The sequence below is a fragment of the Pseudophryne corroboree genome, chromosome 11 (genome assembly GCF_028390025.1).
Source record: "Pseudophryne corroboree isolate aPseCor3 chromosome 11, aPseCor3.hap2, whole genome shotgun sequence".
Taxonomy (NCBI): Eukaryota; Metazoa; Chordata; class Amphibia; order Anura; family Myobatrachidae; genus Pseudophryne; species Pseudophryne corroboree.
The window spans coordinates 117608763-117636163 of NC_086454.1; the positions used below are offsets into that span (position 1 = coordinate 117608763).

At 45.7% G+C, this 27401-nt stretch overlaps 1 protein-coding gene across 3 annotated transcripts in view; it reads right to left on the bottom strand.

Moving 5' to 3' along the window:
- The window catches only part of AP2A2 (adaptor related protein complex 2 subunit alpha 2), a 186317-nt gene that overhangs the window by 48869 nt on the left and 110047 nt on the right, over positions 1–27401 (bottom strand). For all 3 annotated transcript variants that reach the window (XM_063944761.1, XM_063944760.1, XM_063944759.1), the window contains 9 exons: positions 25708–25809; positions 24930–25038; positions 20918–21068; positions 19345–19513; positions 12294–12431; positions 11888–12070; positions 4301–4398; positions 1919–2150; positions 723–893 (listed from right to left, as the gene is read on the bottom strand). In XM_063944761.1, coding sequence (XP_063800831.1) covers positions 723–893; positions 1919–2150; positions 4301–4398; positions 11888–12070; positions 12294–12431; positions 19345–19513; positions 20918–21068; positions 24930–25038; positions 25708–25809 — 1353 coding nt within the window. The remainder of the gene's footprint in view (positions 1–722; positions 894–1918; positions 2151–4300; positions 4399–11887; positions 12071–12293; positions 12432–19344; positions 19514–20917; positions 21069–24929; positions 25039–25707; positions 25810–27401) is intronic.

Below are 27401 nucleotides of genomic sequence, written 5' to 3' on the forward strand. Positions count from 1 at the left end.
TGTTTTGAATTCTGGAAATCGTTTTCATTCTGGATAGGTAATGATAAGAATAAAATAAGATGGAGAAAACCTGCACCACCCATAAAGAAAGAGTGCGGAAAATGGTATTACAATTAGAAGCGCATGACAAACCACAGGAACAGAACGTCCTATTCAACACTGATGTAATTAATTACAAACTAATGGCAGTGACTGGTTATATTAAAGCAACTAAAGCTTTTAGGTACAAGCTGAAATAAAGCAGGCACAAGACCTGAAACAGACAGTGATACTGTACCATATAAAGATGTTTACATTAACCAATATTATTAAAATAGAATTACGCTTTCAATAGATACAAAACTAGAGATCTTAACTAAAACCACTTAGTCCTTAAACCAATACATCTACAGACCAACTATGTAACACCCTGTATTATTAAAGGAGACCATTAGAGCCTTCTCTCATATGTACAGTACACAGACAATTGCCATTACTCGGGGAGAGGATAAAATGCTCTAATCCAGATTAGGCATGGCACACAGAGCCTGACTGGAAAAAAAAAAAATCACAATTGGGAAAGGTCGAGAGAGAACGGGCAAGGTCGCACTACACGTAGAAGCTGTTCTAGGAAGGGAGACTGCTGTCCAGTCACGATATAAGTACATATGCACAATTTGGACGCTCATTTTAATATTATGGCTTCATTAACCGCAATTGGGAAGGAAAACCAAAAGACATACTGCTGCGCTAACAGGGGCGGGCTCAGTGCCCCCATTCACATCTGAACTGTTCTTCTCCTTCTTTGTGTCTTCCAAGTCAGTTACTGTACTAGGACCTTTCTTCTTCTTCAGCTTGGCCAAAATAGAGGACTCCCGTTCAGGGAATGGTGGCATCTCCTCCAAAACAGTAGCCTTCAAATAACACAGAAAGACAGTTCATAGATGGATTGTATAACTATTACTTTAAAGAAAGCAGGGAATGGCAAATGCAGGTATGAAAAAATAGCAGTTCCCAGAAGAAAAAAAAAAAAGTTAAGCCACCACCTACAGTAGTAGTACTGGTTTTTACTACCATGGTTTGACCTGATTAGTTAAGATCCCCGGGCTGTCTGTGACAGTGATGAAAGAGTCAGGGAACAATTGCAAGCAGCAATCACACTGAATTAGAATCCACCTGTTTCCAAACTGGAGGAGGAGATGTGTGTGCTCAGTATCGGCCAATACATGCAGACTTTAAATCTCTTGCTGCAGCATTGCAGAACTCCGCTCCGCTAATCACGCTCTCCCAGTACAATCTCTGCCTTTATGCTGATTTCACAGTCTCCTGCCCTTTAAAACCTGATCCCAGCTGCTACAGAGATTTGGAGAGCATGTTGCTTGGCAGTCATTGACAGATCACACTGCAAGTCTATCATGGATAGAAGATTGGCTGCATTTTTAAGATCTTCACCCATAAAATTGTATTATTATACCTTACAATGTATGGCATGCTATGAAATGGGGGCCCTGCAGTGTTCCGTATACTATGAATTGGGGGCCCTGTAGTGTACAGTATGCCATGTATACAATAGGGCACCTTCTGTGGGAAGACAGAGTTGTACTAAAGGGGCATGGGTAGTCGTTCGATGGCACATGGGGACATTACAGTGGCATTAAAGAGGCATGTCTTTATAGAGGCGCCTCAACTTTTAACCTGGCTCAAAGATTTAAAAAAATAAATAAATTGTGGCACCCCTGGACAAAAGCACATATGTTTTTGGTCTCTCAGCTCTAGTGTGATGTTATGAAAGAATGTAGCAGAACCTCAAAAACATTTAGTTTGTTTTTTTCAATAAATTATGAACAGTTGGCACGAAGTAAACCTATTTCCCAAATTTTGGCTAGCTTTGCTAACGAATGCCACATTGCATCACCCAAGGCCTTCTCTATGAACATACCAATATGTCGTTGCTGGCGATTGAGCTCAGCCGCAGATACTCTACTGCTCTTTGCTGAAGCTCCACGTCTGCATTCCTGAGCTGGCTGTCGCTTCTTAGCACATCCTGGATAGTGGGTTTAATTTCGGGAAATAAGTTGATAAACTTGATGTAAGCTGAGAGGAGCAGTGCTCTAGTAGGGACACTGCACAGGTGGAACTTGGAGTGAAGAAGGTTAAACTGAATCAGGGGACTGGGGAGAAAAATAGAACAAGGGTTTAAATAAATAGCAAACTGAAAAATCTACTATCAAAAGGCATTCACTGATCATTTCTGTAGTCCTGTAACTAGGGCACTGCAGCTACTGAGGTGCCCATCCTGTCGGACTCATTGTATGCTTGTGAATTAAAACATGCTACACATTGTGATAAGATAATTGTGCCCATAGAAAATGCAAAGAAAAATTTACAAAAAACATACATACAATGATTAAACAGTTATGGAAGTGTAGCTGCGATTAGACCGCTAGGAAAGTGTAGCTGCGATTAGACCGCTAGGAAAGTGTAGCTGCGATTAGACCGCTAGGAAAGTGTAGCTGCGAATAGACCGCTAGGAAAGTGTAGCTGCGATTAGACCGCTAGGAAAGTGTAGCTGCGAATAGACCGCTAGGAAAGTGTAGCTGCGATTAGACCGCTAGGAAAGTGTAGCTGCGATTAGACCGCTAGGAAAGTGTAGCTGCGATTAGACCGCTAGGAAAGTGTAGCTGCGATTAGACCGCTAGGAAAGTGTAGCTGCGATTAGACCGCTAGGAAAGTGTAGCTGCGATTAGACCGCTAGGAAAGTGTAGCTGCGATTAGACCGCTAGGAAAGTGTAGCTGCGATTAGACCGCTAGGAAAGTGTAGCTGCGATTAGACCGCTAGGAAAGTGTAGCTGCGATTAGACCGCTAGGAAAGTGTAGCTGCGAATAGACCGCTAGGAAAGTGTAGCTGCGATTAGACCGCTAGGAAAGTGTAGCTGCGATTAGACCGCTAGGAAAGTGTAGCTGCGATTAGACCGCTAGGAAAGTGTAGCTGCGAATAGACCGCTAGGAAAGTGTAGCTGCGATTAGACCGCTAGGAAAGTGTAGCTGCGATTAGACCGCTAGGAAAGTGTAGCTGCCATTAGACCGCTAGGAAAGTGTAGCTGCCATTAGACCGCTAGGAAAGTGTAGCTGCCATTAGACCGCTAGGAAAGTGTAGCTGCCATTAGACCGCTAGGAAAGTGTAGCTGCCATTAGACCGCTAGGAAAGTGTAGCTGCCATTAGACCGCTAGGAAAGTGTAGCTGCCATTAGACCGCTAGGAAAGTGTAGCTGCCATTAGACCGCTAGGAAAGTGTAGCTGCCATTAGACCGCTAGGAAAGTGTAGCTGCCATTAGACCGCTAGGAAAGTGTAGCTGCCATTAGACCGCTAGGAAAGTGTAGCTGCCATTAGACCGCTAGGAAAGTGTAGCTGCCATTAGACCGCTAGGAAAGTGTAGCTGCCATTAGACCGCTAGGAAAGTGTAGCTGCCATTAGACCGCTAGGAAAGTGTAGCTGCCATTAGACCGCTAGGAAAGTGTAGCTGCCATTAGACCGCTAGGAAAGTGTAGCTGCCATTAGACCGCTAGGAAAGTGTAGCTGCCATTAGACCGCTAGGAAAGTGTAGCTGCCATTAGACCGCTATGAACGTGTAGCTGCCATTAGACCGATATGAACGTGTAGCTGCCATTAGACCGCTATAAACGTGTAGCTGCGATTAGACCGCTATAAACGTGTAGCTGCGATTAGACCGCTATAAACGTGTAGCTGCGATTAGACCGCTATAAACGTGTAGCTGCGATTAGACCGCTATAAACGTGTAGCTGCGATTAGACCGCTATAAACGTGCAGCTGCGATTAGACCGATATGAACGTGCAGCTGCGATTAGACCGATATGAACGTGCAGCTGCGATTAGACCGATATGAACGTGCAGCTGCGATTAGACCGATAAGAATGTGCAGCTGCGAATAGACAGATATAAACGTGTAGCTATGACAGATAATTTCTTCTCTCTAGGATCTGCCATGGAAATCTGATATAAAGTGGCTTTGAAGTTGCCATAAAACTGGACGGGCACCCAATATTGAGGAGGCATTTGCCCAGTATTGTATGACTGGCAACAGCTGATACAGTAAATAAAAGAAGAAAATTACTGAAAAATAACATCTACCAGGGCTACAATGATTTTATTATAATTGTGTTCTTGATTAAGCCACCAAGAAACCCAACATCATTTAATATACACACACTGTCACTGGCATAGAGAACAGAAGTATGATAAGTACACTTCAAAAAAGGTACAGCTAGTGTGTCTGATACAAACAAAATGATGTATATATACCTAGAACGCGGGTCACCAGCTATAAGGTTTCCAAACTCCCCCAAGATATACCCTCCAACCTTCACCAGGTTTTCATGGCAAGCAGGGGCCTGGAGAGCCTGAAACACAAGCAAAAGGAACTTAAGTTCACTCAATATTTGTCTATAAAAAAAAAAATCTCCACCAAAGATACTGAAATGTGAATTATTACAGGGCTTTACATGGACAATTTAACTTCACATATACTGTATAGGAAAGGCGTCTATTGTTGCAAGAAAAAAAAAAAAAAAAAAGAGAGATATGTTTCAGTACTTTAGAGTTCAGAAGTTAGTAACACGCTATGCCAAGCTATACCCCCTGAGCATTAACATTTAAGAGCAAAGACTGACAGCCAGAGAACTTGGGGTATATTTACTAAGAATTGACAAGAAAAGCCTGTGTCCCCCTGATACTTCACCAGAATGCTTCACCTTGTGGGTCAGCCAGAATCCCATCTCTCCACAATTTGCTGGAAGATGTCTGGGTGAAGGTTCTATCTGCTGAGATAATTAGCCTCCTGGTTTTCCAGCTAGGTACACATACTGATATAATGGAGTTGCCTAACTGAATCCTTGTGTGTTTTCACTACAACAGAAGAGGTCCCCGAGTGTTTAGCACAGCTCTTCATTGATCGGAAGATTGGCATAGCCATGGACCATACACACCGAAACAGACAACGAAGAGCAATAGCCACGAAGGCTGGCATCTGTCGTCTCAACTGACCATTTTCATGTGACAAAAGGACCAACGTTTTTGAGGTTCTCACCCCTCACCTCCTGAGAACACATTCTGGGAGGCCAAGTGATGCATTGTCTGTTCTAGTGATGATTTAACTTACCCCATTTCCAGATAGGCCAATCAGGAACACCCTACAAACTGCATGTAAAGAACATATTTCTCAGGATCATCATACAAAAATGGTCCATCCGAGAGCCAACAGACACATTAATTATCTGTGTATCAAGACTTTATAAGCTTAACTGCTACCTGTTTTAACACGTTATATTCGCTGTAGTGCAGGCCTAGCCAACATGTGGCTCTCCAGCTGATATGAAACTACACAGTATTAGAATTTCCTAAAAGAAAAAATTGTGGCAGGGCATGCTGGGACATGTAGTTTCACAACAGCTGGAGAGCCACAGGTTAGCCATGCCTGCTGTAGTGGATTCTCTATATTGCTCTTGAATTGTGATATTGTATAACCTTTTTGTCTTATTTCTATTGTTCCATTATGCCAATTGGCTGTTTTATTTATTGTTGCTTGCAGTACAGGTTGAGTATCCCATATCCAAATATTCCGAAAAAACGGAATTTTTCAAGTGAGACTGATAGTGAAGTCTTTGTTTTCTGATAGCTCAATGTACACAAACTTTGTTTAATACACAAAGTTATTAAAATAAGAATTTACTTACCGATAATTCTATTTCTCATAGTCCGTAGTGGATGCTGGGAACTCCGTAAGGACCATGGGGAATAGCGGCTCCGCAGGAGACTGGGCACAAAAAGTAAAAGCTTTAGACTAGCTGGTGTGCACTGGCTCCTCCCCCTATGACCCTCCTCCAAGCCTCAGTTAAGATACTGTGCCCGGACGAGCGTACATAATAAGGAAGGATCTTGAATCCCGGGTAAGACTCATACCAGCCACACCAATCACACCGTACAACTCGTGATCTGAACCCAGTTAACAGTAAGATAATCGTAGGAGCCTCTTAAAGGATGGCTTCCAACAATAAACAACCCGATTTGTTTGTAACAATAACTATATACAAGTATTGCAGACAATCCGCACTTGGGATGGGCGCCCAGCATCCACTACGGACTATGAGAAATAGAATTATCGGTAAGTAAATTCTTATTTTCTCAGACGTCCTAGTGGATGCTGGGAACTCCGTAAGGACCATGGGGATTATACCAAAGCTCCCAAACGGGCGGGAGAGTGCGGATGACTCTGCAGCACCGAATGAGAGAACTCCAGGTCCTCCTCAGCCAGGGTATCAAATTTGTAGAATTTAGCAAACGTGTTTGCCCCTGACCAAGTAGCTGCTCGGCAAAGTTGTAAAGCCGAGACCCCTCGGGCAGCCGCCCAAGATGAGCCCACCTTCCTTGTGGAATGGGCTTTTACAGATTTTGGCTGTGGCAGGCCTGCCACAGAATGTGCAAGTTGAATTGTACTACAAATCCAACGAGCAATCGTCTGCTTAGAAGCAGGAGCACCCAGCTTGTTGGGTACATACAGTATAAACAGCGAGTCAGATTTTCTGACTCCAGCCGTCCTGGAAACATATATTTTCAGGGCCCTGACTACGTCCAGCAACTTGGAGTCCTCCAAGTCCCTAGTAGCCACAGGTACCACAATAGGTTGATTCATGTGAAACGCTGAAACCACCTTAGGGAGAAATTGAGGACGAGTCCTCAATTCCGCCCTATCCGAATGAAATATCAGGTAAGGGCTTTTATAGGATAAAGCCGCCAATTCTGATACGCGCCTGGCTGAAGCCAGGGCCAACAGCATTACCACTTTCCATGTGAGATATTTCAAATCCACTGTGGCAAGTGGTTCAAACCAATGTGATTTTAGGAACCCTAAAACTACATTGAGATCCCAAGGTGCCACTGGGGGCACAAAAGGAGGCTGTATATGCAGTACCCCTTTCACAAACGTCTGAACTTCAGGCAGTGAAGCCAGTTCTTTCTGGAAGAAGATCGACAGGGCCGAAATTTGAACCTTAATGGATCCTAATTTTAGGCCCATAGACAATCCTGCTTGCAGGAAATGTAGGAAACGACCCAGTTGAAATTCCTCCGTAGGGGCCTTCTTGGCCTCACACCACGCAACATATTTTCGCCAAATGCGATGATAATGTTTTGCAGTTACATCCTTCCTGGCCTTGATCAGGGTAGGGATGACTTCATCTGGAATGCCTTTTTCCTTCAGGATCCGGCGTTCAACCGCCATGCCGTCAAACGCAGCCGCGGTAAGTCTTGGAACAGACAAGGTCCCTGCTGGAGCAGGTCCTTCCTTAGAGGTAGAGGCCACGGGTCCTCCGTGAGCATCTCTTGCAGTTCCGGGTACCAAGTTCTTCTTGGCCAATCCGGAGCCACGAGTATCGTTCTTACTCCTCTCCTTCTTATGATTCTCAGTACTTTTGGTATGAGAGGAAGAGGAGGGAACACATATACCGACTGGAACACCCACGGAGTTACCAGAGCGTCCACCGCTATTGCTTACGTGGGCGACAGCCGTGATGTTGTCCGACTGGATCAATACCGGTTGACCCTGAAGCAGAGGCCTTGCTTGACTTAGGGCATTGTAAATGGCCCTTAGCTCTAGGATATTTATGTGAAGAGACGTTTCCATGCTTGACCACAAGCCCTGGAAATTTCTTCCCTGTGTGACTGCTCCCCAGCCTCTCAGGCTGGCATCCGTGGTTACCAGCATCCAATCCTGAATGCCGAATCTGCGGCCCTCGAGAAGATGAGCCTTCTGTAACCACCACAGGAGAGATACCCTTGTCCTTGGAGATAGGGTTATCCGCTGATGCATCTGAAGATGCGATCCGGACCATTTGTCCAGCAGATCCCACTGAAAAGTTCTTGCATGGAATCTTCCGAATGGAATCGCTTCGTAAGAAGCCACCATTTTTCCCAGGACTCTCGTGCACTGATGCACTGACACTTGTCCTGGTTTTAGGAGGTTCCCGACTAGCTCGGATAACTCCCTGGCCTTCTCCTCCGGGAGAAACACCTTTTTCTGGACTGTGTCCAGAATCATCCCTAGGAACAGTAGACGTGTTGTTGGAATCAGCTGTGATTTTGGGATATTTAGAATCCACCCGTGCTGACGTAGCACTACCTGAGATAGTGCTACTCCGACCTCTAACTGTTCCCTGGACCTTGCCCTTATCAGGAGATCGTCCAAGTAAGGGATAATTAATACGCCTTTTCTTCGAAGAAGAATCATCATTTCGGCCATTACCTTGGTAAAGACCCGTGGTGCCGTGGACAATCCAAACGGCAGCGTCTGAAACTGATAATGACAGTTTTGTATCACAAACCTGAGGTACCCTTGGTGAGAAGGGTAGATTGGGACATGGAGATAAGCATCCTTGATGTCTAGAGATACCATATAGTCCCCTTCTTCCAGGTTCGCTATCACTGCTCTGAGTGACTCCATCTTGAATTTGAACCTTTTTATGTAAGTGTTCAAAGATTTTAGATTTAAAATTGGTCTTACCGAGCCGTCCGGCTTCGGTACCACAAACCGCGTGGAATAATACCCCTTTTCCTGTTGTAGGAGGGGTACCTTGATTATCACCTGCTGGGAATACAGCTTGTGAATAGCTTCCAATACTGCCTCCCTGTCGGAGGGAGACGTTGGTAGAGCAGACTTCAGGAACCGGCGAGGGGGAGACGTCTCGAATTCCAATTTGTACCACTGTGATACTACCTGCAGGATCCAGGGGTCCACTTGCGAGTGAGCCCACTGCGCGCTGAAATTCTTGAGACGGCCCCCCACCGTGCCCGAGTCTGCTTGCAGAGCCCCAGCGTCATGCTGAGGACTTGGCAGAAGCGGGGGAGGGCTTCTGCTCTTGGGAAGAGGCTGCATGGTGCAGTCTTTTTCCCCTTCCTCTGCCCCGGGGCAGGAATGAGCGGCCTTTTTCCCTCTTGCCCTTATAGGGACGAAAGGACTGGGTTTGAAAAGACGGTGTCTTTTTCTGCTGAGAGGTGACCTGGGGTAAAAAGGTGGATTTTCCAGCCGTTGCCGTGGCCACCAGGTCCGATAGACCGACCCCAAATAACTCCTCCCCTTTATACGGCAATACTTCCATATGTCGTTTGGAATCCGCATCACCTGACCACTGTCGCGTCCATAACGTTCTTCTGGCAGAAATGGACATCGCACTTACTCTAGATGCCAGGGTGCAAATATCCCTCTGTGCATCTCGCATATATAGTAATGCATCCTTTAAATGCTCTATAGTTAATAATATACTGTCCCTATCCAGGGTATCAATATTTTCAGTCAGGGAATCCGACCAAGCCACTCCAGCGCTGCACATCCAGGCTGAGGCGATCGCTGGTCGCAGTATAACACCGGTATGTGTGTATATACCTTTTAAGATATTTTCCAGCCTTCTATCAGCTGGTTCCTTGAGAGCGGCCGTATCAGGAGACGGTAACGCCACTTGTTTTGATAAGCGTGTGAGCGCCTTATCTACCCTAGGGGGTGTTTCCCAACGTGCCCTAACCTCTGGCGGGAAAGGGTATAGTGCCAATAATTTATTAGAAATCAGCAGTTTTTTATCGGGGGAAACCCACGCTTTATCACACACCTCATTTAATTCATCTGACTCAGGAAAAACCACTGGTAGTTTTTTCACACCCCACATAATACCCTTTTTTGTGGTACTTGTAGTGTCAGAAATGTGCAATGCCTCCTTCATTGCCGTGATCATGTAACGTGTGGCCCTACTGGACATTACGTTTGTCTCGTCACCGTCGACACTGGATTCAGTATCCGTGTCAGGGTCTGTGTCGACCATCTGAGGTAACGGGCGTTTTAGCGCCCCTGACTGTGTCTGAGACGCCTGAACAGGCACTAATTGATTTGTCGGCTGTCTCATGTCGTCAACAGTTTTTTGCAAAGTGCTGACATTGTCACGTAATTCTTTAATTACTACCATCCAGTCAGGTGTCGACTCCCTAGGGGGTGACATCACTAACACAGGCAATTGCTCTGCTTCCACATCATTTTCCTTCTCATACATATCGACACAATCGTACCGACACCCAGCACACACACAGGGAATGCTCTGATAGAGGACAGGACCCCACTAGCCCTTTGGGGAGACAGAGGGAGAGTTTGCCAGCACACACCAGAGCGCTATATATATATATATATATATATATACAGGGATAACCTTATATAAGTGTTACTCCCTGTTATAGCTGCTGTATTTATATATTAGCTGCCAATAGTGCCCCCCGCTCTGTTTTACCCTGTTTCTGTAGTGCAGGACTGCAGGGGAGAGTCAGGGAGCCGTCCTTCCAGCGGAGCTGTGAAAGAAAATGGCGCTTGTGTGCTGAGGAGAAAGGCTCCGCCCCCTTCACGGCGGCCTTTTCTCCCGCTTTTTTTCAGGAAACTGGCAGGGGATAAATGCATCCATATAGCCCAGGAGCTATATGTGATGCATTTTTTTTAGCCATATAAGGTTTTTTTTTCGTTTTTATTGCGTCTCAGGGCGCTCCCCCCCCAGCGCCCTGCACCCTCAGTGACCGGAGTGTGAAGTGTGCTGAGAGCAATGGCGCACAGCTGCAGTGCTGTGCGCTACCTTATTTGAAGACAGGAACGTCTTCTGCCGCCGCTTTCTCCGGACCTCTTCGCTCTTCTGGCTCTGTAAGGGGGCCGGCGGCGCGGCTCCGGGACCCATCCAGGCTGAACCTGTGATCGTCCCTCTGGAGCTAATGTCCAGTAGCCAAGAAGCCCAATCCACTCTGCAGTCAGGTGAGTTCGCTTCTTCTCCCCTTAGTCCCACGATGCAGTGAGCCTGTTGCCAGCAGGACTCACTGAAAATAAAAAACCTATTTAAACTTTTACTTCTAAGCAGCTCAGGAGAGCCACCTAGCTTGCACCCTTCTCGTTCGGGCACAAAAATCTAACTGAGGCTTGGAGGAGGGTCATAGGGGGAGGAGCCAGTGCACACCAGCTAGTCTAAAGCTTTTACTTTTTGTGCCCAGTCTCCTGCGGAGCCGCTATTCCCCATGGTCCTTACGGAGTTCCCAGCATCCACTAGGACGTCAGAGAAATTATATTGTATTAAATGACCTTCAGGCTGTGTGTATAAGGTGTATATGAAACATAAATGCATTCTGTGCTTAGACTTAGATCTCATCGCCATGATATCTCATTATGGTATGCAATTATTCCAAAACACGGAAATATCCGATATCTAAAATACTTCTGCTCCCAAGCATTTTGGATAAGGGATGCCCAACCTGTATTACAATAAAATATTTTCAAACAAAAATGATAAAGAAAAAAAAAAGTTCATAGTATGAAAAAGTGAACAATCAAATGTCAGTCAGAGCCAGCAGCTAAAATATGACACTAGGCAACCCAATCCCACTATAACTCTACAACAAGCACTTGCCTGTCTATGGGGTCACCCAGGATAGGAAAAGGCAATGCAAGTGTTTTAACCGTACTTCAGTCCATGACCTGAAAATCTGCTACAGGAGGCACTTTGGTGCTTTTGGGTTTGAAGCTGCAACGAAGGCTTATGACGCAATTGACCCCCTAAAAAGGACAACCCTCTCATGGCTAAGCTGTGCCTATTGTTGGTCCATCTTTGCAAAGGATGCTCCCACCTGACCTCTCCTCACAAGCAAGTCACATAGCTTTGCAGTCCATGCACTCCAGAAGCTGCCCTGAGTTTTGCGCCCCTTACTGGGAAGAGGGAGGATACGTCATTTACTGGGCCACAGACATTTGCCGTTGCATCCCCCCCCCCCCCACCTCTATAGGGCTTTTAAAATGAAAGTTTTTACACGTCAACAGCCTTCTCTCACCTCAAATACAGTCTTGGCTGCATACCCCTGAACGTCGTCTCTGTTGATGACAATCTGGATCACTCTATACCAGACCTCATCACTTACGTAGTCCCCAGCTATACGGATGAGATTGAGGATAGTGTCCACATACCACGTGTAATCAACGGCATACTTCTCTGCCAGGATTGCTACCTTCAGCACCTGCAACACAGAATACCCTTCAGGCCTTCCCATCTCCTTTTGCTATATGGCAAACATACACAGCTTATTCATTGTACCAAAGCATCCACCCAACATGTGAAGGGCATGAACAGCACATATACAACTAAACGAGCAGTAATTACACACAGAATATTATATATACACAGTATATCCTACAGGCGGTCATTTATATTGCACATATATATTCTACATTCGTTCTTACAATCTCCTCACGAATGGAGTAATCAGCCGTCTCCAAGTAGTTCAGCATCTCTGCTACAATCTGCTGAGCATTGCTTCGGTCACACATGGCATACAGCAGGTCCACCGCCCGCTGCCGCACACTTACGTCTCTTTCTGTCTGTAGAGCAAAAAATAAGATTTTACTCACCGGTAAATCTATTTCTCGTAGTCCGTAGTGGATGCTGGGAACTCCGTAAGGACCATGGGGAATAGACGGGCTCCGCAGGAGACTGGGCACTCTAAAAGAAAGATTAGGTACTATCTGGTGTGCACTGGCTCCTCCCTCTATGCCCCTCCTCCAGACCTCAGTTAGGATACTGTGCCCGGAAGAGCTGACACAATAAGGAAGGATTTTGAATCCCGGGTAAGACTCATACCAGCCACACCAATCACACCGTATAACTCGTGATACTATACCCAGTTAACAGTATGAAATATAACTGAGCCTCTCAACAGATGGCTCAACAATAACCCTTTAGTTAGGCAATAACTATATACAAGTATTGCAGACAATCCGCACTTGGGATGGGCGCCCAGCATCCACTACGGACTAAGAGAAATAGATTTACCGGTGAGTAAAATCTTATTTTCTCTGACGTCCTAGTGGATGCTGGGAACTCCGTAAGGACCATGGGGATTATACCAAAGCTCCCAAACGGGCAGGAGAGTGCGGATGACTCTGCAGCACCGAATGAGAGAACTCCAGGTCCTCCTTAGCCAGAGTATCAAATTTGTAGAATTTAGCAAACGTGTTTGCCCCTGACCAAGTTGCAGCTCGGCAAAGTTGTAAAGTCGAGACCCCTCGGGCAGCCGCCCAAGATGAGCCCACTTTCCTCGTGGAATGGGCTGTTACTGATTTAGGATGCGGCAATCCAGCCGCAGAATGCTCCAGCTGAATTGTGCTACAAATTCAGCGAACAATAGTCTGCTTAGAAGCAGGAGCACCTATTTTGTTGGGTGCCTACAGGATAAAAAAAAGAGTCAGTTTTCCTGACTCCAGCCGTCCTGGAAATATAATTTTTTAAGGCCCTGACTACGTCCAGTAACTTGGAATCTTTTAAGTCCCTAGTAGCCGCAGGCACTACAATAGGTTGGTTCAAGTGAAAAGCTGATACCACCTTAGGGAGAAACTGGGGACGAGTCCTCAATTCTGCCCTATCCATATGGAAAATCAGATAAGGGCTTTTACATGACAAAGCCGCCAATTCTAACACACGCCTGGCCGAAGCCAAGGCCAATAACATGACCACTTTCCACGTGAGATATTTCAAATCCACAGTTTTTAAGTGGCTCAAACCAATGTGATTTTAAGAAACTCAACACCACGTTGAGATCCCAAGGTGCCACAGAAGGCACAAAAAAGGGGCTGAATATGTAGCACTCCCTTTACAAATGTCTGAACTCCAGGCAGTGAAGCCAGTTCTTTCTGGAAGAAAATCGACAGAGCCGAAATCTGGACCTTAATGGAACCCAAATTTAGGCCCATAGTCACTCCTGACTGTAGGAAGTGCAGAAAACGACCCAGCTGAAATTCCTCTGTTGGGGCCTTCCTGGCCTCACACCACGCAACATATTTTCGCCAAATACGGTGATAATGGTTTGCGGTTACTTCTTTCCTGGCTTTTATCAGCGTAGGAATGACTTCCTCCGGAATGCCCTTTTGCTTTAGGATCCGGAATTCAACCGCCATGCCGTCCAACGCAGCCGCGGTAAGTCTTGGAACAGACAGGGCCCCTGCTGTAGCAGATCCTGTCTGAGCGGTAGAGGCCATGGGTCCTCTGATATTATTTCTTGAAGTTCTGGGTACCAAGCTCTTCTTGGCCCATCCGGAACCACGAGTATCGTTCTTACTCCTCGTTTTCTGATTATTCTCAGTACCTTTGGTATGAGAGGTAGAGGAGGGAATACATAAACCGACTGGTACACCCACGGTGTCACTAGAGCGTCCACAGCTATTGCCTGAGGGTCCCTTGACCTGGCGCAATATCTAGTTTTTTGTTTAGGCGGGACGCCATCATGTCCACCTGTGGCCTTTCCCAACGGTTTACCAACAGTTGGAAGACTTCTGGATGAAGTCCCCACTCTCCCGGGTGTCGGTCGTGTCTGCTGAGGAAGTCTGCTTCCCAGTTGTCCACTCCCGGAATGAACACTGCTGACAGTGCTAAGACGTGATTTTCCGCCCATCGGAGAATCCTTGTGGCTTCTGCCATCGCCATCCTGCTTCTTGTGCCGCCCTGTCGGTTTACATGGGCGACTGCCGTGATGTTGTCTGATTGGATCAGTACCGGCTGGTTTTGAAGCAGAGGCCTTGCCAGACTTAGGGCATTGTAAATGGCCCTCAGTTCCAGAATATTTATGTGTAGGGACGACTCCTGACTTGACCAAAGTCCTTGGAAATTTCTTCCCTGTGTGACTGCCCCCCAGCCTCGAAGGCTGGCATCCGTGGTTACCAGGACCCAGTCCTGTATGCCGAATCTGCGGCCCTCTTGAAGATGAGCACTCTGCAGCCACCACAGTAGAGATACCCTGGTCCTTGGAGACAGGGTTATCAGCCGATGCATCTGAAGATGCGATTCCGACCACTTGTCCAAGAGGTCCCACTGAAAGGTTCTTGCATGGAACCTGCCGAATGGAATTTTGCTTCGTAAGAAGCTACCATTTTTCCCAGGACTCGTGTGCAGTGATGCACCGATACCTGTTTTGGTTTCAGGAGGTCTCTGACTAGAGATGACAGCTCCTTGGCTTTCTCCTGCGGGAGAAACACTTTTTTCTGTTCTGTGTCAAGAACCATCCCCAGGAACAGCAGGCGTGTGGTAGGAACCAGCTGTGACTTTGGAATGTATAGAATCCATCCGTGCTGTTGTAGCACTTCCCGAGATAGTGCTACTCCGACCAACAACTGCTCCATGGACCTCGCCTTTATAAGGAGATCGTCCAAGTACGGGATAATTAAAAACTCCCTTTTTTCGAAGGAGTATCATCATTTCTGCCATTACCTTGGTAAAGACCCTCGGTGCCGTGGACAGTCCAAACGGCAGTGTTTGGAATTGGTAATGGCAATCCTGTACCACAAATCTGAGGTACTCCTGGTGAGGATGGTAAATGGGGACATGTAGGTAAGCATCCTTGATGTCCAGGGATACCATGTAATCCCCCTCCTCCAGGCTTGCAATAACCGCCCTGAGCGATTCCATCTTGAACTTGAATTTTTTTATGTATGTGTTCAAGGACTTCAAATTTAAAATGGGTCTCACCGAACCGTCCGGTTTCGGTACCACAAACAGTGTGGAATAGTAACCCCGTACTTGTTGAAGTAGGGGCACCTTGACTATCACCTGCTGGGAATACAGCTTGTGAATTGCCTCTAGCACAGCCTCCCTGCCTGAGGGAGTTGTCGGCAAGGCAGATTTGAGGAAACGGCGGGGGGGAGACGCCTCGAATTCCAGCCTGTACCCCTGAGATACTACTTGAAGGATCCAGGGATCCACCTGTGAGCGAGCCCACTGATCGCTGAAATTTTTGAGGCGGCCCCCCACCGTACCTGGCTACGCCTGTGGAGCCCCCGCGTCATGCGGTGGACTCAGAGGAAGCGGGGGAAGAATTTTGATTCTGGGAACTGGCTGACTGGTGCAGCTTTTTCCCTCTTCCCTCGTCTCTGTGCAGAAAGGAAGCGCCTTTGACCCGCTTGCTTTTCTGAAGCCGAAAGGACTGTACCTGATAATACAGTGCTTTCTTAGGCTGTGAGGAAACCTGAGGTAAAAAAATTTCTTCCCAGCTGTTGCTGTGGATACGAGGTCCCAGAGACCATCCCCAAACAATTCCTCACCCTTATAAGGCTCTATGTGCCTTTTAAAGTCAGCATCACCTGTCCAGTGTCGGGTCTCTAATACCCTCCTGACAGAATGGACATTGCATTAATTCTGGATGCCAGCCGGCAAAATATCCCTCTGTGCATCCCTCATATATAAGACGACGTCTTATGTTCGCAAAATAGTATCCCTGTTTGACAGGGTTACAGACCACGCTGCAGCAGCACTATCTGCAGGTCTCAGTCTAGTACCTGAGTGTGTAAATACAGACTTCAGGATAGCCTCCTGCTTTTTATCAGCAGGTACCTTCAAAGTGGCCGTATCCTAAGACGGCAGTGCCACCTTTTTTGACAAACGTGTGAGCGCCTTATCCACCCTAGGGGATATCTCCCAGCGTAACTTATCCTCTGGCGGGAAAAGGTACGCCATCAGTAACTTTTTAGAAATTACCAGTTTCTTATCGGGGGAACCCACGCTTTTTCACACTTCATTCACTCATTTGATGGGGGAACAAAACACTGCCTGCTTTTTCTCCCCAAACATAAAACCCTTTTTTAGTGGTACTTGGGTTAATGTCAGAAATGTGTAACACATTTTTTATTGCCGGGATCATGTAACGGATGTTCCTAGTGGATTGTGTATATGTCTCAACCTCGTCGACACTGGAGTCAGACTCCGTGTCGACATGTGTGTCTGCCATCTGAGGGAGCGGGCGTTTTTGAGCCCCTGATGGCCTTTGAGACGCCTGGGCAGGCGCGGGCTGAGAAGCCGGCTGTCCCATAGCTGTTACGTCATCCAGCCTTTTATGTAAGGAGTTGACACTGTCGGTTAATACCTTCCACCTATCCATCCACTCTGGTGTCGGCCCACAGGGGGCGACATCCCATTTATCGGCATCTGCTCCGCCTCCACATAAGCCTCCTCATCAAACATGTCGACACAGCCGTACCGACACACCGCACACACACAGGGAATGCTCTGACTGAGGACAGGACCCCACACAGCCCTTTGGGGAGACAGAGAGAGAGAATGCCAGCACACACCAGAGCGCTATATAATGTAGGGATAAACACTATCACTGAGTGAATTTTCCCCAATAGCTGCTTGTATAAACAATATTGCGCCTAAATTTAGTGCCCCCCCTCTCTTTTTAACCCTTTGAGCCTGAAAACTACAGGGGAGAGCCTGGGGAGCTGTCTTCCAGCTACACTGTGAAGAGAAAATGGCGCCAGTGTGCCGAGGGAGATAGCTCCGCCCCTTTTTCGCTGACTTTTCTCCCGCTTTTTTATGGATTCTGGCAGGGGTAATTATCACATATATAGCCTCTGGGGCTATATATTGTGATTATTTTGCCAGCCAAGGTGTTTTCATTGCTGCTCAGGGCGCCCCCCCCCCAGCGCCCTGCAACCTCAGTGACCGGAATGTGAAGTGTGTATGAGGAGCAATGGCGCACAGCTGCAGTGCTGTGCGCTACCTTGGTGAAGACTGAAGTCTTCTGCCGCCGATTTTCCGGACCATCTTCATGCTTCTGGCTCTGTAAGGGGGACGGCGGCGCGGCTCCGGGAACGAACACCAAGGACGGGTCCTGCGGTCGATCCCTCTGGAGCTAATGGTGTCCAGTAGCCTAAGAAGCCCAAGCTAGCTGCAAGCAGGTAGGTTCGCTTCTTCTCCCCTTAGTCCCTCGTTGCAGTGAGCCTGTTGCCAGCAGGTCTCACTGTAAAATAAAAAACCTAACATATACTTTCTTTCTAGGAGCTCAGGAGAGCCCCTAGTGTGCATCCAGCTCGGCCGGGCACAGAAATCTAACTGAGGTCTGGAGGAGGGGCATAGAGGGAGGAGCCAGTGCACACCAGATAGTACCTAATCTTTCTTTTAGAGTGCCCAGTCTCCTGCGGAGCCCGTCTATTCCCCATGGTCCTTACGGAGTTCCCAGCATCCACTAGGACGTCAGAGAAATAACAGGTAGAGCATCAGTCTCTGTGAGATTGGTATGTGCTGTAATATACTGTAGTAGAGTACAAATGGACAGAGAAGGGGGGAATGAAACCTACAGTAGGTATAGGTGTCATGCGTCTCAAGAGGGGGAATTCTAAATTAAATACAACCCTGAATTTCCAAAATTATTAAAATAATAGTCATTGGAGGCTAGTGCCCATGAAGCCAGACTCTCTAGTTTCAGGCTGGTTTCATAGTTTTATAATAAAGTTGGGTTAATAAAGAAGCTTTTCCTTTTACCACCTAATAACTTTGTCCAGTGTCTTCAAATTGGGTTCAGAATCACATGGGACATGCTAAGGAAAGACACCGGGCAAATAATCTGAAACTATTTTCTAGACAATATCTCTATCAGTTATTAATTCATGCAATTTATTTACTGACAATTAATGCAAATTGAATATTGCAAACAGGGCGGTGAGGCAACCAGGTGACAGGCGGAAGAGCAGAGGAAACATAGCATTTCTTTGGGTTATTAAATATATGATCTCAAAAAGTACTTTGCTTTCTAAAAATTCTTTTTTCATATGACCGATATTGGCCAAATATATACAGTATATATACAGTGCACTGCAATAATGGCCTAGGAAAGTGTTCTTGTATCACAACTTCCACAAATTCTTTAGTGTATTAAATACTACAACACCAGATCAGCTGGCTTCTACACAAGTGAGCTTCAGAGAACTCTCCAGAGTAAACAATGTAAATGAATACCCCTTTCAGACAGACTTTCTACCCAGGATATTGCCGGGGCTTGTGACTCAACCCAGGTCTCGGCTATGTACGACCAGGCCTGACGTGGGTCGGATGTCCCATGTCTGCTACCCTGTTCAGTACCCGGGTTATTCTCAGGACCGATCAGGGTTGTCTGTAGTGTGAAATAGTTTTTAGACCCGGGTTGCGGTGAAAATCTGTTGACTGCCAGTTTGGGGCGCATGCCGATGTCCTCATCTAATCAGAGCACGACAGTGGGGCAGACGCAGCCATGGCTCACTAGAGTAACGGGCAGAAACGGGTTCAGTGCGAATGGGTTTGACCAGGGAATCTCCCAGGTCCAATGTGTAGTGTGAAAGGGGTTCCATAGCAGAGACCTGGGTTGAAGGAATGTTCAAAAACCTGGGTCAGCGCTGTGTCAGAGCCCCGACTCATGTCTGAAAGGGGGTAGAATGCAGAGTTTCTGCGACTATATAAAGTCTAAATGTCATACGAATACCACTGGTCACTCACCTTTAGTGCATTGATTACAGTTTCAATATGAGTCTTGACAGCCTCGTGTGAGAACTCCGAGCTAGCCAGGGTACACATGCTCTCCAATGCTAGGTAGCGCAGATTGGTCTCCCGATGCTGCAGGAACTGGCCCAGCTGGTTGCATGCCCGAACCAACAGATTGGGCTCACTGGAGAGCAGGATAGAAGAGACACATGGGCTATGTGTAATGGCCTGGTAGACTGTAGTGCTGAAATCTCCCTTCGGAGCTGCAGAATTGGAAAGACCTGAATGCAGGTGGCATTTAAAGCTACAACAGAGGTTGTCTGCTATGAAGTTAGGTGGTCTTAGGCAACCTCTCACACGCCAATTGTTATTGAACTACAATACCCAGTATGCACTGCAGTAGAGTTTAGTTCACCAATATATGGGCATCAGTTGAACATACTAAGGGTGCTAGTCCGGAAAACTACAATTCCACCAAATATTACCATCCCGTATAACCAAGTATGGCAGAAGTATATATTTTGGTCAGGTGGCCTTAAAAAGCGAATGTTAACAAAACATGTTCCTTGTCTTATAATCAGTAGGCATAATCACAAGAATATGTATTATTATGCTATTATGATGGCAGGATAATAGTTTACATAAACTGTGAAACTGGAGTGGGGGCTTTACAGTCTTTATAGAAAATTGAGGAAAGGCATCACAAGACGATCAAAGCCATTACATAGAATAATTTCAGTGTTTTGAAAAGCATTTATTTCACTGTTGACTATACTGATTGCTCATACAGTAACCTTCTTTAGAAATACAATTTGCACTAAAAAAAATAAAAATCTGCCTAAACATAAGATAAAACAAAAGAAAAACCATGTAACCGGGATCTGATTCGGATTTGGAAGCAAAGCAAAGAGCAAAAACAAAACAACATAGGCAGATGTAACATGTGCAGAGAGTGTTAGATTTGGGTGGGATGTGTCCAAACTAAAATCTAAATTACAGTGTAAAAACAAAGCTGTTTAACATTTGTGAGCTACATGCAAATGCAGCCAGTATTTACCCTGCACAGAAAAAAAAAATACAATGAATTTGCTATCCTTGCATTGCAACATGGTTTGTTTCATACAAAAATTTACAACACTTGCTTTTTCACCTTACTTTCAAATCAGAATCAGACCCAATAATAATAATAATAATAATAATAATAATAACAACAACTTTTAAAGAAAATATATGCACAGCTATATAACACTCGTCAAGGCAAAGGATGCATAAAAACTGCAATATGTCAAATTCTTGCATCATGAATCCAGACTCACTGGGTTACAAAAAAGAAAAAAGTCAGGGAAGTGGGGTATATTCTTATAACTAGTAGAAATACACAGTTTTAATTCTATATCTATTAACAGTAAATAGAACATGTTTACTACAATTCCAAATATACTATTATGTAGTTATTTGAATTCAATAGACTTTGCCACATTTGTGAGCAGTCAGATCACACCAAACAGATTGGGAACCAGGGCACCAGCCGCAAGCTTATCTAAAAACATTTCAAGTAACTGTAAACATGCCTTAGACTTTGGCTCACCTGTCATGATAGATAATAAGGCTGATTGCCTCGAACAAGACCGCATTCTTGGCATTTGAATGTTGTACTTTCTTGGATTTTGGGGGTTCCTGGGCCTTATTCAGAATGGTCTCCAAGCACTCTGTCAGCCGTCCTCGGACTGCAGGGTCTTCTGAAATGTAATTACTTTAAGGTAAATCCCCCTGGCACACAAATAACATCCCTCCCCAGCCTATACCCAACATAATGCTCCTGTGCCCCCTAGTGGACAATAAAGAAATAACATTTTACTTTGCAACTACAGATTAGTTCTAAGCAATGTTACACAATCCACACATGAACGTGAATACAAGCGACTAGACTAATGGATAACCACAGCTACCAGAAATGGCACTAACTAGCATACAAGATGTAACATTTGTACTTTTTGCAAGAGTCGAAATATAAACATTGATGATTGTACTATGTACAGGTAAAGAAATTCTAAGGGGTTGTGAGACAGCCTAAATGTACATACAGTATGTTACTAAGGTTATGGTGGTCTGTGGAGGCATTTGCTACATATTCTCAATACGGCTAGCAGCCTGACTGATCCATCAGCCAAAGCAGTAGGGACAGTCTACTGTAATAGTCATGTAGAGATTTACAGGCAATATCTACATTTTACAAAACCAGTCACTAAAATATCCAAAGGTTTTAGTTATTTTTACGTTTGTTTTTTTATTTTATAGATTTATTTTTTTAAATCTAATTTATTCGTTTACACAAAATAGTACACAGGCAGCAAATACATAGTCATGAAACATAAACAGAGATAAAAGAGAAAAGATTAACACATCAAATGGAAAGGATCAGGATCACCCATCGAGATACCGTGTAAAAATAGTCACATGCAGAGTCAAAACAATATCGAAGAACAATAATGCCGAGTTACCGAAGTAGTTAGATCCAGTGACCTAATAAGTATTAGCATAGCCAACCAATGGACGAAGAGAGTAATGCTATTGGAAATAGATAACCGGTTCTAGATAGATAAGTACCAAGTGTATTGATATCGGCAACTGAATGTGTTCCATGACTATAGCATAAAAAATAGTAACCATACAACCTGCAACAAATATTCAAATAGCAAAGTGCAAATATATAAAAGATAAATGGGGTGGGTGGGGTGGGGGGGGGGGGAGGAGGGGGGGTACAGCAACTCAAGGGAACACACATAAGGGAGCGTGGGAACAAGATTTTTTTTATATTTTTCATTGTGCTTTTATTATTTCTTAGTTACTGTAAAGGCAGCATCTAAAAGGTGGCTATACACTGATAGAAATATCTGCCGATCAATTGATCGGCAGATATATCTATGGTTGGATCGGGCAGTGTGCTGTGCATACACACTGCCCGATCCATCGGGGACTGACGTCATGAACTGGGCGGGCGCGTACACACGCCCACCCAGTTAAGCGTTCAGTCACCGTCGGCTGCCGCAGCATGTGTACGGGCGGCCGGCTGGTCGCCCGCACACACACACAGCGATGTGCCAATATATCGGTAGATATATTGGCCGTCGGCTGTGCTGCGGGCCGACGCGATATGTCTGAACGACAGAGTTCAAAGACATATCGCTCGTACACACTGGCCGACGACCCCGCGATATATCGCCCGTTCAATAGAACTGCCAATATATCGGCCAGTGTGTCTTTTTGACGTACAGGTCTTTATTCCAAATATAACATTTACAGAGGTGCACCAGTATATTATAGCTCTATGTTCTTGTACTTAATTGCTGAAACTGGTGCCATGTGTTTTTCTATATGCAAGTCACAATGAGTGGAGAACTGAAACGGAGAGATGGGGCAGTGTTCTCATGCTGTGGTTTATAATGGGAAAACCATGTATGCACCACTAACAATGCATTTAACCCCTTCAGTGGCGAGTTTTCAATTTAAACACACACCCTGGGGGGGAGGGGTGTATTTAAATTGACGTGAGAGTGGTAAGGAAGCTGTTGGGGGGGCGCGAGTGACGGGGCAGGGCGATGTTACCGCCTGGCGATCGCCCGCGGACATCACCTGCCGCAGCGCTGATTTCCATAAGCCATTATACAGCTAAGCCGCCCCCGGCCAACAGGAGTCCTGGGGGCGAGTTTAACTCCATAATGGGGTATGCAGAGTCCTGGGTGCAGTGCACGCTGCAGTGATGTCACCAGGGAATCAGCAGGTAGTATGCACGGAAATCTTCCGGGGTTGCCAGTGTCGTTAGTGCTGGCTACCCTGGACAACTTCCGGGCATACCACCGAAGGGGTTAAATGCTGATGAACGGGACCACATCTTATACCCTTTGCACAAAAGTGCTCACTACCCTATGGGGCACCAAACACTTGTGCGAGATCGGGCTGCTGTACAGGGCAGGGCGGCTATTGTACCGATGATTCGGCCGGGTGACCAGATTCGCCCAGAATGTAATTTCTTTGTAAGGCTTTATTCTGAAAACGGGAAATGCATAATGCTGCCAACACATGGATCACTCTTAAAAATACAGACATTCGTTTAGTTCTTGTTAGGTTTATGACCAGTATACCAATGACAGCCAGGCCAGATAGTGGTACCGCACTTCTTGAAATGAGCTAATATTTTTAAAAGGTTTCCTGTTCTCGCTATACATTCTGGACAGCTTAATAACCAGTACTGCAGTTGAACCTATGCTAAAATCTACCCCATGCCCTCAACTCTCTGAATGGGAGGAGAACTGCCAGTGCCAAGCAGACCGATTCCACTCAGCAGCTACTAGTTCTCTGTAAATGTGATAAGGGTGGAGGCCCTTATGTACAAAGAAATAACAGAGGTGCATGGATCCATTCCCATGGCTCATTACCACAAAGTGGAGACTGTAAACTCTTATACACTGGGGCCCTATACCCTCATGTGCTCTACCTTCCTTCACAATGGTAAGTGCCAAATGCTTTGTTTCTGCAGGGCTGCAACTCAGCAGGGAGGGGGCAGCTATGAGGCATCCATCCCAGGTGCCGGACATGAGGGGGGTGCTGCCACTGGTGAACAGTCACCCGGGCCGCTGGAGCAGTCTAATATGCCGCCATATTACAACTGTAGCAGCCTAGTACTGTTTTTGGGAGTCCCAGTCTCCCAGAATGCCAGTTTTCGGGCATGATGACATCATGCATGGCATTCTGGGAGCAGCCACGGGGAGGGGGTGGGGTGTGTGCGTGGGTGAAGAGGGCCAAGGAGCAGCAGCAGCTTCCTCAAACATACATGTGCTGCTGCAGCCTGTTCACAGCTGAGGAGCCCTGCTGCTAGAGGGACAAAGGGGGAGGCAAGTCAGGGGATGGGGGAGTAATGTGTAAGTGGCATTACTGGGGCATAATGTGTAAGGGACATAACTGGGGCATGATGTCCTTTAAGGGGCATTACTGTGGCAGACTTATAAGGGGCATCACTGTATGGCATAATGTGCAAGGGGTACTACTGTAGCAATGTATAAGGGGCATATAACCATTTTGTTCTGTCGATATTTGTAATTTTAAGAAAATATAGATGATTTAAGAAACCTTAGTTAATATATTTAAGGCATGGATATTAAATGTATGTCATTTATGTCATCTCTCATGGTTGAAAAAAGTCTGAAAGGGCAGAGTCTATAGTTATGGTGGGAGGGTGGGGGGCAATTTACTTCCTTGCCCTGGGTGACAAAAATCCCAGTTTCGGCCCTGATCTGTCGCCTTGCTGCTTATTGGGAATTATGATTACGCTTTGTCTATGTCCTGCAAGCAACTTAATTTTTTTGTTCCAACTGTTTGTGTACTCAGTAAGGCGCTGCATACCCCTTGTGATGCCATTTAAGAGATGATGATGATAATAATATCAAATTATTATTATTATTATTATTATTATTAATAATAAATAAGAAAGATCAGATCTATACCCTTTAAACATTTTCTGTTTTAAATTAACAGTTTTAAGCAACAGACTATCACTAATTTATTGCTGCCAATCTCTAATGTAGTTCTGCACAAATCATTACCTGGGGGGGGATAACACTGTAACAGCCTTAATAATTTCACAGAAAGCCAGGGAGCAGGAACAAAGTAGTAGGTGTAATCTTGCAGGTCTGTGGAGGCCGAAGTGACAATCTACAAATGGAAAAACAACAAGTCAGTTCACAAGTACTGCATACAATCAAAGCAGGACACTTACAGGGAGTATCAGAGGATAGTTGAGGAATGATGTGGTGGGATGGGGGGGAATTTAAACTGGAAACCTAAGTTTCCACACCTTTTGGATATATGGCGGTACAAATCCATAACCCTGAACATGCCAGTACAAAACACAATTTGTTCAGTGCAAGGAAACAAAAACGTTTTGAAACTTTAATCATCCATTATATAATTGGAGCGTGTGCCAGGTCATTGTGTGGCAGTACCCACAAGAACATCTGTTCACTAATTTTACTATATTAAAGTTATCGCAAGCCAGTAGAACAACATTTTGGCAATGCTTTCATTGTGATGAATTAGTCCTGCTGGCACGTTTTAGTTAATTGTAGCATCAACAAACATCCAGAAAAAACAAGACCAACACCTTCTCTATGAATATTAGGAGCAAGGCCAAGAAAATAATATTTACATTAAATAAACTCCAATTAATTGAACATAGACACTATCAAGTGGAAGGAACTTTTTCCACAACACAATCCAATGCCAGTTTGTTTCTATGCAGGATCCACTGCAGATAGATTATACAACAACATGTTCTTCACCAACTCAGAAGCACAAAAACAATGGGCAGATATTGGACATTACCCTGCTCAGCCGAGACACTGCCAGGGAGACCGAGGTCTTAAACTCTTCAGGATTCTTCTGTGCCAGGGTGGTGATCAGACTTGTGGCAGCAGTTACCACTCCCTAAAAACAGAGCAGAGGAGATAGGTCATTTCAACCATACTGTAAAAAATAGGTTTTTAATACCTACCGGTAAATCCTTTTCTCTTAGTCCGTAGAGGATGCTGGGGACTCTATAAGGACCATGGGGTATAGACGGGATCCGCAGGAGACATGGGCACATTAAGACTTTTAATGGGTGTGAACTGGCTCCTCCCTCTATGCCCCGCCTCCAGACCTCAGTTAGAAAACTGTGCCCAGGGAGACGGACATTTCGAGGAAAGAATTTATTGTTTAAACACGGTGAGTGTCATACCAGCTCACACCACGAACATACCGCAGAACGTGGCATTCAAAAAACCAGCCAAAGGCATGAAAAATACACAGCCACATGCTGAGAGAATATGTAACACAACCAATGTGTCAACACAACCAATAAGACACCACCTGCCATGGCATGCACAACATCAGCAACAGCCTGACAGAAAAGAAACACCACAAGAGTGTAACCATAACCAATAACTGCAGACACAGTACGCACTGGGACGGGCGCCCAGCATCCTCTACGGACTAAGAGAAAAGGATTTACCGGTAGGTATTAAAATCCTATTTTCGCCTATGTCCTAGAGGATGCTGGGTACTCCGTAAGGACCATGGGGTTTATACCAAAGCTCCAGACCGGGCGGGAGAGTGCGGACGACTCTGCAGCACCGATTGAGCAACATGAGGTCCCCATCAGCCAGGGTATCTAACTTGTAGAGCTTAGGAAAAGTGTTTGAACCCAACCAAGTATCCGCTCGGCAAAGTTGAATCGTCGAGACTCCTCGGGCATTCGCCCAAGAAAAGCCCACCTTCTTAGTAGAATGGGTAACCACTGAATTCAGTAACGGCAATCCAGCTGTAGAACGAGCACGCTGAATCGGATCACAGATCTAGCGTGTAACAGACTGCAGAGAGGAAGGCGTCCCAATCACGCTGGGAGCATACCGGACGAACAAAGCCTCCGTTTCCGCAATCTGAGCCAAATTGGCGACATAATATTCAAAGCTCTGACTACAACGAGAGACCTTGAATCAGCTTAAGTAACCACCGGCATCAAAATAGGCTGATTTCTGCGAAACCCAGAAACCACATTTGGCAGAACTATTAACCGAGGTCTCAAATCCTCTCTATCCACATGGAAGATCAAACAGGGCTCTTGTGAGACAAAGCCGCTACTTCGGAAACCCGCCTTGCGGACGTCAAAGCCAATAGTATGACCACTTTCCAAAAGAGAATTTTTAACACAACCTTACACAAAGGTTCCAAACAGTGTGACACAAGAAAACGCAACACCACGTCAAGGTCTCACAGTGCCCACGGGGGCACAAATGGAGGTTGGATGTGCAGTACTCCTTTCACGAAGGTCCGAACTTCCGGAAAGGTTGCCACTTCTTTCTTGAAAGAAAATGTATAAGGCCAAAACCGCACTTAAATGGAGCCTAAGTTTAGGCCTGCACCCACCTTTGTTTGCAAAGAATGGAGAAGAACGACCCATCTGAAAGTCTTCCGTAGTAGGCTTCTTGGATTCACACCAAGACACACATTGTCTCCAAACACGGTGGTAAGGCTTTGCC